We start from the raw sequence: 17,812 nt of genomic DNA, 5'->3' as shown, positions 1-17,812 counted from the left end.
ATTATTATTATTATTAGGAGGCATATTTTAAAAATACTGATTGTGAAATATCATGTTAGGTTTCGTAATGCCACAAAAAATATAACACTTTGAATATTTACACTTCAAAAATTACTGGGCATACCGGAGGAGCAGTGAAAATATTCATTAGCAAGAACATTATGACCAGCCATATAATAAGTTGTTCCTCCAAATTCAATATACAGAACTACTGCAGTTAATTGTGGAATGAATTCAGCACATTGTTGTTATGTGACAGAGGATGCCAAACCTCTTTGCAAAAATCATACAATATCTGTAGATAGTGAGAATCTGTTTTTTGTTTTCTCATATGGCATCTCCAACTTATTTGATTGGGTTGGGAGCAAGAGCCTCATATAAAATTCATTGTGCTGTACAAACTTCTACAAAATGTTGAACTCTTCTTGGGAATTGAGGGCATCATCTATTGGAGTTCAAGATTATCATATGCCACAAACATATTACATTGTGGGTTTGTCAGTAAACTTAGAATTAGAAATCGTGAATCATGCACTAAAATTCCTGTAACTTGCAATGCTAAAGTTGTTAAGAAAGAGTTAATTTTATTTATATTTTTATGGCATTTTGTTGGAAAAGTGATTGTAACAAAAGTATTGTTGTGTAAAAACTGAATCTTTATAAGCCCAGATTATATGAAATCTAAAATTTTTCATGAACAAGCAGGTAAAACAATGTAGACAAGTGGAAAGTGTACGTTAAAGAGTAATTGAAAAATATACAGTCCGTCACCTACAAACCGTCAGCAAAATGTCGCCAAGCAGCAGTCTGCATGCACAAAACAGAGTTCTCAAGAGGGCCTCGTTGTAGCACCATTGCTACATTCCTGGAGATTGACACTCAGATTGTTCCCTGTTTATTAACTTTCTTCACTTTGTTTCAGTCACCAGAAAACAGTGATGAGGGTGAAGTGACAGCCCATCAGCATCAGCAGGCAGCAACTGTAGCATTTGCAACTGCTGGTCCTGGCCAGGAAATGCTTCTACACTTCAATTTCAATAAAGAACGAGATGGGTTTCTGAGATCAGAAGATCAAGCTGCCTTGCAGAGGTATAATATTTGTACTAAAGGCTCCCACATGCATGTAAATAGATCCTCCAGCGCTAGGATGTCTGTACCGAAGCTAGATAAAAGGCTTGTCATGCTTCTACAGCTTCACCTGCAGGGAATTTGTCATACTGTTCAACTGGGCTGTAATGCTGCATGTGCACTTCTTTCACAATTGCATGCTTGTCTGTTGGTTACAGGATGTGGTCACTTTGTGCTAAACAGTATTTCTTCTTCTTTTAAACATTTATTACCTTCAGTTTGCTTTCAGTCCTCTGAGCATTGTTGAGTCTAACATATCCATGTCCTTTATTGTAAGCTTGCAAAGAGACCAGGCAAGTGCTTCTTCAGACAGTTGCATTTAAATCAATATTCATATGTTCAGTTCGTCAGTTAATTTGAAACAAAGATATACTTTAACTTGTTGTACTATTCATGGTCATCTTTGTGATAAATGAAAAGTGCACTTGGAAGAACCGAAAACTGTAACAGAACTATTAACATTAAGTTTTTGGTTGAGCCTTGCTTTTTAAATAAAGCTGTACATAAGCTCCCACTCTGCTGGCTGTCCATTTAGGTATTGATCAGAAAAAATATGGAAAGGATAACACATAAAACAGATATTTTGTGACATTAAGAAGCAGGTGAATATGTGAACTTCACTTGTGTGAGGGACACAGGGAAAACATCAAACTTCCTGGCAGATTAAAACTGTGTGCCGCACCGAGACTTGAACTCAGGACATTTGCCTTTCGCGGGCAAAAGTAAAGTTGTGAAGACAGGGCGTGACTCGTGCTTGGGTAGCTCAGTTGGTAGAGCACTTGCCCATGAAAGGCAAAGGTCCCGAGTTCGAGTCTCGGTCCGGCACACAGTTTTAATCTTCCAGGAAGTTTCATATCAGCGCACACTCCGCTGCAGAGTGAAAATCTCATTCTGGAAACAGGGAAATTGTGTTGCTGGAGAAGGAAAGATTAGGGTTTCATGTTGTTAATGTAAATTACAAAAGTAGAAAGTTAATGAAGTCAACAGTGTGTTAAAAAAAAAATCCATAGAATGGTAATAACCTGTTTGGGAAACAGACATTGGGGTCAGAACAGTAGACGTGGAAAAATGTGGTTTAAAATTCTACTCTGAGCGGTGCAGTGTCATCAGAACTCAAAGAAAACTGTTGTCAATTATCCATTATGGGCTTATTCATCCGTTTAAAAACCAGAAGCTGTGGGCACAGGAAAGAAATATAAATAAGCAGAGAAATAATTTCATCTATCTAAATGAAAGTTAAATTACAATAGTTCTGGGAAACTATATTAGGACAGTACTAGAGAGTAAGAAGTAAAAGGTAATATGGAGTCTGGACAAGGAAGAAAAAGTAATGAAAGAAGAAACAGCATTCTAAACCTCAATAAAATCTCATATAACTGAAACATGCATATCGTTTTAAAAATCAGAACATGAAATAGTCAAAGATACTTCTCAAAACAACCCATTCGGGAGGACGGCAGTTCAATCCCGCGTCCGGCCATCCTGATTTAGGTTTTCCGTGATTTCCCTAAATCTCTCCAGGCAAATGCCGGGGTGGTTCCTTTCAAAGGGCACGGCCGACTTCCTTCCCTAATCCGATGAGACCGCTGACCTCGCTGTCTGGTCTCCTTCCCCCAGAACAACCAACCAACCAACCAACCAACCAACTTCTCAAAATACACTGTTGGCCAACATTTTTTAGTAAATTGAGTTTTCATTTGCATGTATATACTACAGTAACAGTAGTACAAGATGAAATATAAAAGGTCAAATCAAGAAAATGTGGATTACTGGATTATAATATATTATTGGTGTGAGATTTGTTTTGATGCTCTGAAGGTTACAGCTAAGGTAAAACATGGGAAGAAGTGCATCAGGTGAACAGAGAAACCACAAGAAAGAAATAACTAATACTACTTCAGAAATTAAAGATGTGAAGAAAGATGAAGGTAGATCACCACTGTCCTGACTACTCGCAGATGAATGTCAAAGTGCTATGGAGCGTTCATTGGAGCACGTGTATATATTTTGGACATTTACAAAAGTAAGAAAGGGGCTTCATCACCAGCTAGATAGGCTTGGTTTTTATGTGGACTGTTCCACCTGTACTGTCTAATGTGACTGAGAATGGTGGGAATGCTGTGCACTGTGTAAATGCCAGACAGATTCTGGAAGATATAATTTTTTTCTAGCCTTGCACTCTATTGCTCATCATTTGTCAATGACATATGGAATATTGATTTTAATGAGAAGAAGTCATTCAGGTGCATTTCAGACAGCTACATGAGCAATAAAATTTCAGCTAATAGTATTGAACTAAATATACCTTCTAGATGTTCTCTCCGACACCTCCCATTAATTTTATTACACGAACAGGTTTGCGATCGCATCTGGTACCAGCAAAGCTACATCACGTAATAATTAGTAACAGGACTGGTGTGTTGTCCGGACATCATGACCATTGAACCATGTATCCAAGGCAACACAGAAACAAAGATTTGGTGTGAAACCTCAAATTGCCAGAAAGATGGCACAGTATTTTGGAACTTCTATTAACCATGATTTTCAGTCTCTTATAATTGACATTCATGGAATGTACATCCAGTAAGTCTGCAGAAATTTGAAATGTCTGTTTGCTGCTTTGGCTGCTGATTCTTTTGTCCTGTTACTTGTTGAATATGTTTAGGATCATACGGTGAGGAAACATCTGTCAGCTTCTCATATGAAGGATTTGGGGTGTCAGTTGCAGTGGCATGATTTTCCTGAAGAGCTCACTGTACATATTCTGTTTGCCTCCTCATCAAGGGGACTGAGTGAAGGGGCATGGCAATTAGCACACTGAACTCTCATTCGGGAGGATGTTAGTTCAAATCCACCTGCAGCTATCGGGATTTCAGCTTTCTGGGATTTCACCAAATCACTTTTTTAAAAGGACACAGCCAATTTCGTTCCCCGTCCATGAAACATTCCAAGCTTGTGCTCCATCTCTAATGAACTCTGTCAGTGGGAAATTTTTCATTTGATAAGAAAACCTCTTATTTGCTCTTGTATCCTTCAACTATTGTGAATGCCATATTATAGAGATGACATGATGGCAATAAATTTTAATTTTTTGTGTAATATTAGGAGATGTCTGAGTTTGTAAGTGAAGTCATTATATTGTTATGCCCTGCCTACAGTTCAGTGTCATACCTATTGGGATAGCTGAAAAGTTATTATATACCATAAAGCAGTTGTGGAAAAGACCGAAGTAAGTGAATAGCACCAATGACCCAAAAGTAAATTCAGAAGAAGAAGAAGAAGAAGAAGAAGAAGAAGAAGAACTTCTCATTGTGCTATCCCCAGTTTGGTTCCATTACACATAAACATGTGTTGTATATAATTTGGACTTAACAGGAAAAGGGAAACGTGTGCTCCTCAACTCCCACAATAGGAAAAAATGCACAAGAATCTTATTTGTTTTAAAAAATAAGTTCGCATGTAGGTGATTAGCTTATAACTTTTTAATATCAACTTTTAATTAGTACTATTGCTGTATTATTTTTAAAAATACAATCTGTAAAGCTACCATGTACAACATTTGTCAGGCAGATATGATGAGAAATAACATTTTCTTTTGAAAGTTCTTATTCCTTGATAAAGTCTCATTTTATGCCCAAACAACTTAAGACGAAAATTAGGTACAACCTGATTTGACACCCCTCTCTATAGCAAACATTTAGAACTGACAGTTTCGTAACTGGTTATAGAATATTGTAAAATTTTCATCTCTATGTCACTACAAAAGTTCTGCCGTAAGGAACAAAGAAAACCTCATTTTTGCTCAATACAAACTGCTCAATCCCATTGTTGATCATTTCTGGGATTTATTCGATTCATACTTGAATTCTTTCATTACATTTGTCCGATTTTCCACCTCATAATTCAGTGCATTGGTGATCTTTATTTTTGATACAGGAGACTAATTACGACCATAATTGGCCAAGGCAATAGAGCTGGAAACAAGTACCATGAACAATTTTTTTCTTTTTTTTTTTAATTTTGAAGGCTGTTGTTTTAGCATCACAAGGGGCATGTAATTATGATTACACATACACAGTGATAATGAAAAACAATTATCATAAATTTCATTCACTTGTAGTGGCAATTCAAAGCCACAAAGCCATTGTTGGACACGAACAGTTTCAAGCAGTAAATAGCTTATGTCATCCACCTCGCAAGATCGATAGCCCTAGAGTATGGAAAGATATTCCACAAGCTACGGCAACAAGAGACATCACAGTTAATTCTAAAAATTAGTATAATCATCTCTAATCTCTAGAAAATGAATCGCACACTTCATACACCACAATCACAATATAGAAACTTTAGTAGTTCCAGTATCACCACTGTCAACAGTCTTATGCTGCCACCATTTGATCTAAGGGAAAAACATGGAATATAAAAGGAAAGGGGGGGGGGGTGAGACTGCAATTCATTTCACCTATTATATACAAGGGGGGATCAAATATAAATGGTAATTTTGTTCCTGAACATCAACAGTTGGTAGGACTAGCCCCGCGCTTCTGCTGTGCTTAGGCAGGACCATTAGAAGTGAGGAGAGCGTGCTGTCAGATATTTCCACCATTTCGTCAGTAATGCTCACAACGTCTGAGCAACAGGTGCACCCCTCCATTGCGCAGCGCATAATTATCAAATTTCTTGATCGTGAAGGAGTTACAGCGGGGGAAATTTGCCAAAGATTAACTGCACAGTTCGGGGTTGAAACATTATCTAGGATGCATGTGTTTGCCTGGCATAAAAGGACAAGAACACGTGTCAAATCAGCAATATGATTGCCATCCTCGGACCAGCATTACAGACAAAAACATTTGTGCGGTTAAAGACATTATTGATGATGTTCGATGGGCAAGAGTATCAGAAATTGCACAAAAAGTTGGAATCCGTTATGGGAGCTGTCAAGCAAACTTCACAAACGACCTACAGTTCCGTAAAGTGTGTCCCAGATGGTTCCCTAAACTTTTGACCGAAAATCTGAAGTTGAGACGTTAGGAGGTCTGTCAAAGGCTTACAGCAAGGTTTGAAGACAGTTATGCATTTTTGAGTGAGATAGTCACCTACAACGAAACATGGATTCACCACACACTCCAGAATCCAAACAAGCCATTAAGGAGTGACAGAGGAAAGGGGAGACAGCACCAGTGAAAGCCAAGACTCAACCCCCCCCCCCCCCCCCCCCAATCACCCATCAGCAAGGTATTTCGCTGATTTATTTTTCACATGAGCGATGCACAATCAATGCTGCTTACTACTGCAAACTGTTGAACGAGGCGAGAATTGCATATCACTGCAAAAGACAAGACCAATCAATTCGACAGGTCATCCTCCTCCATGACAATGCGTGACCCCATACTGCTGCTCTAACTGTCTCCAAGCAGCACTAGACTACACTTGGTCATCCTCCTTATAGCCCAGACTTATTGCCCTGCAATTTCCATTTATTCACACTGCTTAAAGAAGCTCTAGGAGGACGACGATTTGAAGATGACAAGAGTGTGAAAGACTTCGTGCGCAACTGACTGGTGACACGACCCAGTTTTTTTTTATGACGAGGGCATCAAAAAGCTGCCCATAAGCTGGGACAAATGCATTGCCAAATCAGGAGACTCTGTGGAAAAATAAATTGTAATTGACTTGATTTTTTTTCAATAAATGAATTTAAATAAAAAATAAAATCCTGTTTATATTTGATCTGCCCTCCTAAAATACAAAATTGCACTTACCTTATGGAATTTGTTATAGAAGTGCCATGTTACATTACAAGAAGACAAAGCACAAAAGGCACTCCACACTTTTACATATCTTGATAAAAAACACACAATTGATAAGATGCACACAGTTGATATCATCCGCATACCATCCATGCATATTGGCATCAAATATAAATCTTCCTAGCTTACCGCACAGCGCTATGCTACAGGCGGAGTGTTAACATAGAGGTACCAGATCCGCTACAAAGTTACATATCTTGCCATTGGATGACAGAAGTAGTACACTCTAATGATCAATGGCTGTAGTTGTCTGCTCTCTGGGCTACTCTATTTAAAATACCTTCAACAAAATACAGGATTTCAGCCATTTTAACTAGATACAAGTGTGCCTTGAACTTTATGTGTTGAACTGAAATTAATGCTTTATTAATATTGATTCCAAATCAACATTATGAATTTTTTTCAAGGTTTACATGTTTCTACATCTCATCTTTTCCTCAAAAATTCTTCTTTGAATGGTTATATGATACTCTCAAAGTAAACAGGCCAAGAAAATTAAGCGTTCTGCTTTCCAAAAATTTGTGGAGTTCTGGAAACTGTTTTAATCACTCAAGTGGGTGTCGGGTATGAATAATTTGAGTTTTCCCTGATTACTGAGTGGAGCTTCAGCCATAATGAGAAGAAATCCACCAAAATCTCAGAATTTTTTAATTCCTCTGGAACTAATTGTTTAATTGAAAAAGCTAAGATTACCAAAAAAGTAGAGCATTTAATTCTGCATCAGTTAGTTTTGGTATTTGATTAAATTTCCCTGAAAAAAAGTGACTTCACCAGAAGATGATGGGTACGAAACTCATTGAAATGTTGCGACAAGACGATGCCACCACTCGGCTGATAACCCAAGAAGAATTCGTCAGTGCTTTTTAACTGTCATAGAGTTAACAAAGGGGCATAATGCCGTTCCTCAATCAAGAGCATTCCACAGATGCTTGATGGGACGAGCATAATTTAGGAGTGGGGGGGAGTCACTCGATTCTTCCAATATTATGCGTCTCCAAGTACTCATGACTCCGTGTCGTACATCTAGATAGACAAAGGAAAGAAATTTTAGTCATAAAGATTATACATTAAACCAACATTAAAATTTTTTACCAGACTTGCACTTGTTTGCAAATCGCAGGTAGCTCTCTGCTGTCTGATCAGCTTCATGGACCATCTCAAATCTCCAGTTTAGTAGGAAGAGAGAGGTTCTGGCAGAATGAACTTTGAGGTGATACATGGGTCATGCTTGGAGAGCTTAAACAGGAGAGTTGCCTATGACAGAGATGTATGTGGGTTTGAATTCCATTATGAAACAGTTTTAATCTATCACAAAGATTCGATTTGATGTGTGGCCTGCTGTAGAATGCAACCAACTCTTTGAATGCGGCTAACACTTTCTTCACCATATCCTTTCTGCCAAAGATATCCAGCTAGAAATGTAAGAAAGCTTGGAAATATAGGGGGGAGTTGTCGGAAGATTCAAGCTTTTAATTTTTCCACGTGTTATATTTGGCTATCCCAGGTGAAAATCACAGTATAGTGTACATTGAAACAACAATAAGATTTTGTACCAGACTTGGATTTGAAACTGCTGATCCATATTCAATTCTCAGTCGAGTACAAAGTGGTAATAGTCAGGAACGTTCATCTTGGACACAATTTTCTCTCTTTATTAATAAGTGAATTGTGTCACATGACAAACAAAAATGTCATCCTACTACTTTTCAATAGTTGTGCAATGTTGCAGCATTTAGTGCTTTGTCTGTATTGCAGGAGAGATACCACAAGACCACTCACCATCAGTTCCATACTGATCTCTGTCAGTGATGCTGCATAGATGCTAATATACGACTACTTCCTTTTCTTTTTATCTGTGAAACTATGGATTTCTCAAGGATCTAAGTCATGTGTTGTGATATTCCTTCAAGCACTTGTGCATACCTATTAGTCATCACTGGCCTTAACAAGTCAACATTAGGTGGAATGTGTGTTGTGATATTCCTTCCAGCACTTGTGCATACATATTAGTCATCACTGCCCTTAACAAGCCAATATTAGGTGGAATGTGTGTGTTGTGATGCTGGACACTTAAGTAGGATGCATATTGACCCTTCAGAAAATTCCAAAATGAACAAAATATGCAAAACAGGGAGACATATTTATAGCAAGGAAATAATTGCAAAACATTACAACCCTCTGGTATTAAGCCATTAACTATGGTTAATGAGGAAATGGCGAGAAGGATAAAATTTTACCTCTTGCATGGCTTCAATAATTAAGTCATATAAATCATGAATTCAGGTAAATTATTGACTGTATAGAGCTTTAAGAAAATAAAGCTCACAGTGTATATAATTTCTAAGAACCTTGTGTATAAAAAATTCATAATTCAAATAAAATATTATATACTATTCTGATAACTCTTACCCAGTTAATCGCTGTACTAAATATACAAAAAAATTTCAGCATAATCATGATTTTTACATGTTCCTATTGCAGATTGTGAAACCAGATGGCAAAAGAAATTTTGGACACACAATTCTTAGACTGCTTTTTGTCATTTCCTGCATATATATTATATTAGTTATTTACAATTTCGCCCAAAATATTGTATCCAGAAGCACTTGTACAGAACTGAACTTCATTTCGTGAATCCATATCTCATGGAGAGAATCTTGATAGCTATTTTGGAATAAAGAGTATTTTGACCAATCACAGTGTTGCTTTCATTTTTGCATATCTCATTCAGTTGGTGCCATCTGCAAAGGTGATTGAAGAACCAAACATATGCAAACCTCTGACTTACTGTAATAAATATTATATAAAATCCAGGCGCTTCAGTGGCCTACAAGAACTACTGCTTCTGATCTTTCTAATGTATTCTATTAAACATTCCTATTTATAGCCTATATTTGTTGTCTCAGTGTTGGAGATCTAATGGTAGTATGAAATTGTACATCAACAGTACATTTGTTGAACTGGGCATTTTAGAAAGTTTATGAGTTTTGGTAAAGTTGGCTGAATTTATAGGGTTCTGTGCCCCAGTCTGTAAAAATGGAACCCTTATAGGATCGCTTTGTCATCTGTCTGTCTGTGTCTGTCTGACTGTTAAGAACCGTTTTTCTCAGGAACAGCTTGATGTATCGAGTTCAAATTTATTCTACATATTGAGGTCTATGGTTCTTTGGAGATGTAAAAATTTTAAGCTTCCAAGTCACTTCAGTCAAAAGAATTGCCCACTGATATTGCATATTCTGATACTGAAAACACACTCCTCAAACCTGTCTTTCAGACAGACGAACAGAAGAGATATGGACCCCTTTTTCTCTGGAACAGGTTGGCGTATCCAGTTCAAATTTATGTCATGTGCTAAAGTTTATGGTCTGTTGGCAGTGGAAAAAATTTAAGCTTCTAAGTCAATGCAATCAAAACATTTGGTCATTTATACCACATATTTTGATACTCGCAAAATCGCTCATCAAAACCTATAGGGTACTGCAAGGTTTCACAGTACAAGCAAAGCAAAAAATCTGAAACTTGTTAAATTGTAATCATTATTGCATGCAAATATAAAATGTAAGTAGTAGTCATGTTTTAGTAAGTAAATAAAAATGTTTTATGAAATCTTCTCTCACTACATTATAAATGGAAGTTTCTTACTCACTTCTTTTTGTATGTCCGGGCTAGTCTGAGAAACTACTGTAGAAATTTTGATAGGGATTTTGAATTCCAGGGACCAATATCGTGCCAGTATCAATATTGATAACAGTGGGGAAAAAACCCCGAGATTCTCAATTCCCAGCTTTGTAGCTCATCCATCGTGGGAATCAAGTATCTCAATGCTTTTTGCATGCTGTTATCAATATTGTTGCTGGCACGATAATGGTCCTGGGAATTCAAAAACTGTATCAAGATTTCTACAATAGTTCCTGCACAGAACCTTTAATGCAAGAATCCTACTCACACTTAGCCAGATTTTTTATTGTAGTATGGCTTTTTGAAATCATTGTTTTTCTGTTGATGGCACTACTTTCTTGTAGTTTGGAAAGCACTACATCATTTGAGTATGGAATCTGTGATGCAAATTCGTAACTAGTCTGTCTCAGATCATTTGTATAGGGGAAATTTGGTTGTTGTAAACAGAGTTATGTGTGCTCAAGTATTGCGTTTTTCTCATTAGGTGGCATTACTGAAAGTGCTCTGAATGTAATGCAAGTTATTAATGCTATTTTAGTTGTTTTAAAAGTTTCACAAATAGCACTTGACAGTAATGTTATTGTAACACCTTGAAGGTTTATTTAACTATCTCGTAAATCAGTGAGTTACTTTTTAGCAGATTTATTAGTTCTTACAGTGATATCAACATTCTTACAGATTTTTGCTCTGTTATTTGCCTGAAATGCTTAGCCATAACAGGTACAGGGTGCAGCAGAACCGTCTAAGCAGTTTTAAGGAGCAATAAAAAGTAAACCTGGATGTATAGAGAAAAAATGATTTTATTTTCTAAATTAGTACAATATACCATTTTACATTCATTTAGCTTTGAAAATAATCTCCTCAAGATGGCAGCCATTAGCATCAATACATTGTCGTAGTGCCTTGAATTTTCAGCAGCTCTTGCAAACATATCACGAGTTATGGCATTCACTTCATCAATAATCTGCTCTTTAAACTCTAGTAGGGTGTGAAGGCGGCTTCTGGCTTCTGAAAACCTTTTCCTTCAGATATCCCCAAAGAAAGCAGTCACAAATGCTCAAAGTGGTGACCACGCAGGCCACCCGACGTCACCCCTCAAAGATACGAGGCATCCCGGAAACATTTGTCTCAAAACATCAAGTGAAATTTGAGGTGTGTGAGCAGTAGCTCCGTCCTGTTGGAACTACAAGTCCCCCAGTCCATGTTCTTCAACAATCTTGTCCATTCTGGGTTGCATAAAATTTTGCAACATCGAAACATAACGTGTGGCATTCACTGTCACAGTCACTCCTTCCTCCTCAAAAAAGTAAGGGCCTACCATGCCAAACTGTGATATGGCACACCACACTGTCACTTTAGGAGAATTTTGTGGTCTTTCGTGAATAATTCAGGGGTTATTTTCAGCCCAGTAGAAAGTTTTACGTGGAATGTTGAACTGTCACCGAAAATCTCCTTGTGTAGCGATCGCAGATCTGTTGTTTTCATAATAAGCACAAACAGCAAAACGACGATGTGCACCAGTCCAGACCATGTGGCCTACTGAAATGCGGTCAAAACGACTGAACAAAGGCAGACCACGTGCATCTGCCTAACCCCGCCCCAGCAGTAATCGATAGAAACTGCTTAGTCTGTTCTGCCACACCCTGTGTATAGCTGCAACACTTGCAGTAAGACCAACAAAAACTATAAAACTTCCTTTACAAACAACATCATTTCCAACATTTACTCTGTAAAATTACTTGTCTTTGATATGAAATATTTTGTTATGGTTTCAGTTGTCCTGCATCTCAATGATATCAGTTTATTCAGTAATTTAATTCTGAAAACTTTGCTGTAGGATTAATATAATGTCAAAAACTTATAATTATGATGTATTCTTAGTAATACATATTTTTACCAGTAGCTAGAAAGCTTATGAGAGAATGCCACTGATACTTCTGCAGTAGCTTCATGTCCTGAAAGAGTTAGTCATTCATACATATCTATACTACAAAAACCAACTCAAATGTTTATATTCTTGGCTGATAAGAATCAAATGAGCACATGTTTCAATTTTTATTATGACCTTTTACAAATATTATTAATAATAAATTCCCTAGTTTCTTTTTGCAGCTTTGAAGAGCTCTCTTCTTATTGGTTTCATCTATTATATTAGCTAACATACTATTGCTATTTTGACAAGCTCTAGGGACAGTATGCCCCATCCAGGAAACAAAATTAATAAACTACCCATTACATGGTTTGGGTAAACCGAACACTTTGGACTGTAATTTGGTTAAATTCTGTGCACTGTTACATTAAATTTTCACCTGTCTTTTATACTACATGATTACTACATATATTCACAGTGGCTGTGTGCTCACACACAGAATTAATAAGTTTAAATCCATAGCTAAATGTTGTATTAATTGGAGTTTTTGTACTGTTACATAGTACAGTTTGTATTTTCTACAATTTTGTACCACCTATCAGTTGTGACTTGTGGTATATGTATTTGTTCTGTCAAAGACTTTAATGGATTTCTAACACCTTGTATAGAAGGCATTTCAAAATTTGTACTCCTGCATCTTTCAGCTTTTAGATTGGCAAACATGATAGCCATCTTTTAAGTTTCTATGGAAACAATTAAAGATAAGCTTTTCTCATATAAATCATTTTATTGTTTCTCAAAACATTTGCCTTTATACTTGTAATTTTCATGTGTTAACACCAGTTCTGAAAACATTTTTATGACCCTGATTTGAAGGATCCAACAAATGATAAAAAATCATTGCCCATGAACACTTTTTGTATGACATAAAGGAACAAAAGAGGTCTTTACATGATGAATCAGATGAATACAGACAGTGAGATATTAACTACACTCTGCAGCAAAATTAAAGGCTCACTTTTTCGAAACCCTGTAATAGTCTCCCACTCTGGTGCATAAGTTCGAAATTTGGCTCTAAGGTGCCTACAATCTTCTTCTGTAATTGAGTGGAAGCATGGTGCCATGTGGTGTCACCCCCAGGCTCAGTGATGCTTCAAACAGCAAGGTGTCAACAAATGCGGAAAAAAAGGCCACAGCTCAGAAGTTCTTGTGAGCATTAACGTGGGTTAACGATGTCACATTGGCACCAAATTTCATCACAATACTGCCCAATTCCACCATGGATGTGTTACGCAATAGAAAGGTCATCATGTCCCTTACTACCTACATTTTACCCCTTCTTTTTCCTCCTGTGTGATGAAAGTCAGAACTGTGACACCCAACTGAAATTTTGTGGTTTTCTTACGAGTGGCCAAGGGAAACATTTCAGACACACCACTTCTCAGAATATACATGAAAAGTCCTTAGGGTGTGGCATAAAGGGCATCAGTGAAACCACCCCTTCTGTCGGGGCTTTGATTCCCACACATTTCACTGTTAAAAATGACATTTTGCAGTGCGATGAGCAACACAACAGTGTTCATAAAATCCTTCCACACTGCTTCCGCTCCCTGATCATTTCAATCCTACTCTAAGAACATCATGAAGCTGCAACCCCACTGAACACTTTGGAGAGTGGTGCGACCACAATTTTTTGCTCTGGTATACAGGGTCGGCCCACTATGGATGGTTCAAAACCATTCAATGAAATTCGAATGTGATCTGAAGCTGCAAAAAGGTTTAATGCTTTTTCAGCACTTGTGTTTCATGACCACCTGTTGAGGGGGAGGTGGGGTGGGGGGTACTACATTAACATGTGTATGAATAAAATGACAAAGGGTCCCTCTAAGCCCCCAGTTCAGCAACACCATAGGTGAGAACTGTGCCTCTTTGTTGGGCATGTTGAATATGTATCTGTCATAAACTTTGTCACTGATTCAGCCATGTGGGTAAAAGGGGGTGTGACAACCTTCCCATCGTTTGAAACATCTGCAGTGGTGTTGGGCATAATTGTGGTGAAATTTGGTGCCAATGTCACATCATTAACCCACATTCACAGGAACTTTCATGCTGTGGCCCCTTCCCCCCCACCCCCACCCCCCTCCACCGACACCTTTATGTTTGAAGTGCCATGCTTTGGCACCATTACAGAGGAAGGTTGGAGGCCTTTGAGCCACATTTCAAACTTGGGATGCATTGCAGATTTTTTTGTGTCAAATAAACAATCATTGGATGTACTGTGTGACAGTTGGTTTTGTTACAATGAAGCATTATGTGTGATTTGGTTGTAGGGAAATTTAATCAGTGATTTATGACAAACAAAATGTTGTATACAATTCTTTAGTAATTGTTCTTTAATCCTCTGTACCAGTGATTGCAACATGTCCAGGGTAACCAAAGAAACAAACGATAATTCCCTCAAAACTCCATCATAAACTTTTTATGCTTCCATTCATTTAGGAACTCCCAAACATTTGACTGCTGCTTAGTTTCTGGCCTGTAAGTGTGTGTTCAAATTTTGTCTCCTTGTACAATATTGTACCAGATTTTGCATTTCCACAGTCAAACTTTTTAGCATTTCCTTGCACCAGTTGACACAAATCTGTTTTTAAGCTTCAGTCAAATTGTAAAGACTATGTTAACAACAGTTTTATTCACAGCTAAATTACTGCAGTTTTGGATATGGCTTAGGAAGTCCCTACCTCACAGTTAATCACATACTGTTCCTGTTCAGTTATGCTGCATACAGCATCAGTATTTTTGGGCACAACAGTCGATCTTGCTAGACCTTCAGAAATTCGTTTATACTTTACGTGTGACCATAATGAAATTCTGCAAACCAATATATAAACAGACTTTTCTGAAGGCGACTTGTTAACAAAAGCTGAACAGTGTTATTCGAGGCCTTCGTTAAAAATTGGAAAAATTCCTCCATTGAAAACTTTAATGTGAAATTTATGTTTTTTTTTTTTCATAATACTGTTTATGTCAATACTCAGTGTAATTGAGCGTCACTTTCTGAGCTACCTTTGTTTTAAAAATCAGGAAAGACTAATTTTAAAGCAAGAGTTATTTCATATCTCAATTGTCCCATCTAATGGTCATTTGTAAAATCTTTAAAAGGCAACTCTCACAATTTGCTACACAATATTGGTGTCTAGATGTGCAGATAGTTGATAAACTCCATGTTACAGTTAAAAACTATTATTTTATAGTACTATATGATTGTACAATATGTTTTGTTCCAGATCTTCAATTGCACAGATAGGAGAATTTCTTCGCATGAAAACAGCAAATATTGTGGATGGCACTGCACAGTCCTCATTGGTTGAGATCGCTGGAAATGTTAGTAGACCCTGCAACCGCTGTGGAAAAATCTTCTCATCGATTGAAGAGCTGCAAACTCATTCTCCTTGTCAAGAAAATAGTGATGCAAGTGACAAAAATGGAGGACCTGGTTGCAATTATTCATGTGAAGTATGTGGAAAACCATTTAAAAGAAAAGAACATTTATTTCAGCATCGTAAATTGCATACCGGTGAACGCCCGTATATCTGTAGTGTGTGTGGAAAGGCATTTAGTCGTAAAGAACATTTGGTGCGGCACGCAGTATCACATACTGGACAAAAAATGCATTCTTGTGATATGTGTGGTAAATCCTTTAGTAGGAAAGATAACCTTCATAAACATAGGAAAACACACGGAATATCAGGCCCTTACATCTGTGAAACTTGTGGCAAATCGTTTGTGGTGAAACATTATTATTTATTACATAAAGGTAGTCATTCGTCTTGTTCTTCAGCTGTCTCAGGTGAGGAACAAAATGCAGTTAACACTGAAAACTCACTAATGTACAAGTGTGATATGTGTTCTAAAAGTTTTGGAACAAAACAAAATTTACTAGCACACAAGTTGCGTCATCGAAACAAGACACCACCAGTCAGTGCAAATCCGACACTTCATAATGTTTCTCAGCAGCAGACTCCTGTGCAGTTAGAAAGTAGTGTTGGTGAACCACACACTGTTGCCTTATCTCACAATGCTGCCCCACTTACAACTATCAACAATTCAGCATTGTTGGCTCCAAACATTTTACATCATGTCAACACACCAGTAAGTGGAGCCGCTTCGCAGAGCAATGCTGCGAGTGCTGCAATGATTCAAGTGTCCTCATCTGCTGCAGCCTACCTCTGTACTCCAGGAACAGTTGCAACTAATGAACTCCTGGAATCTTACCGACGAATGCATTCAACGTGATCCACGTATTAATTAATGAACTGTGTTAACCTATAGTGACTCCTCATAGGATTCTTTTATAGACTTCCTTCAGGAAAAATGTGAGTTCCGTCTTTCAAAATTTTTAACATGTAAAAGTACAATAAAGAACTGCAACTCATCAATTTATTTGGCTAAGGTAAGTACAAATTTTAATTAACTAATTTTATTGAAGCTCATATTAAAGTTATTATTATTTTAATAACTACCCTTTGTACCAAAATCATACAGCATGTAGTTCAGTATCTTTAATGTGTGGGGAGGGAGGGGGTTGCAGATTTTTCTATTAAAGTGTGGCATATATATCATATTAACACCACTAAATATTTAGCAGATTGTAATTTCATAAACAGTTTTGATACATATGTCTACAAGGCTTTTTGTATCAGCAGCCCATATAGTATTGAAAATGCAATTTATACATATTTTTAAATGTGTATGTAGAAACAAGTTTCTACAATTATTTATTTTTGTAAATCTATAATTTAAATAAATATTGGCTGTATTTTAATTTAGAAAGTGTGTGATTAGATGATGATTTGTGCAACCTTTCAGTCATAAGCCAAGCGTTGTGTCTTTAGGCTCCGTGCACCATCTCGATATATGCATTGTGGAACACTTCAGAAAATGCTTAATGCATAATGGAGCTCCAGGCTGATAAGTGTAGTTTTCCAATCTAAAATGATATTAATTTGACAAAACACCTTCTTGAGGAAGTTGTGATAAATGTAGGACAATTGCAAGAATGTATCGATGTTCTTTATTCAACAACATAACATGTTAAATTCAATATCTATAACCATTTAAAAGCTGTATCTTCTTCTTCTACTTCTTTGCATTGACCCAAATAGTATGTGATCTGCTGTACTCAAAATTAAGCATATTTTTTTTTTTTTATTTAACTTCGTAGCTGGTTGCCCAGACTGTCGTCACAGTCATTAGTCGCCTAAGGGAGGGAGTTTGTGTGTGCCACCTGTCTGTGAATTGTGTGAACTTTGTTGTGTGTGTGATC

General features: G+C 37.2%; 1 protein-coding gene across 1 annotated transcript in view; it reads left to right on the top strand.

The window, feature by feature from the left end:
• Window positions 1-17,207, top strand: part of LOC126249603 (zinc finger protein 85-like) — a 79,059-nt gene extending 61,852 nt beyond the window's left edge. The window contains exons 5-6 of the mRNA XM_049951266.1: window positions 923-1,089; window positions 15,774-17,207. Of these exons, the coding sequence (XP_049807223.1) occupies window positions 923-1,089; window positions 15,774-16,782 (1,176 nt within the window). The 3' untranslated portion in view covers window positions 16,783-17,207. The remainder of the gene's footprint in view (window positions 1-922; window positions 1,090-15,773) is intronic.
• Window positions 17,208-17,812: the final 605 nt, after the last annotated feature.

Source organism: Schistocerca nitens, chromosome 3 (genome assembly GCF_023898315.1).
Source record: "Schistocerca nitens isolate TAMUIC-IGC-003100 chromosome 3, iqSchNite1.1, whole genome shotgun sequence".
Taxonomy (NCBI): Eukaryota; Metazoa; Arthropoda; class Insecta; order Orthoptera; family Acrididae; genus Schistocerca; species Schistocerca nitens.
Note: the sequence above shows the minus strand (reverse complement) of the source record. Positions and strands in the feature narration are given on the sequence as shown.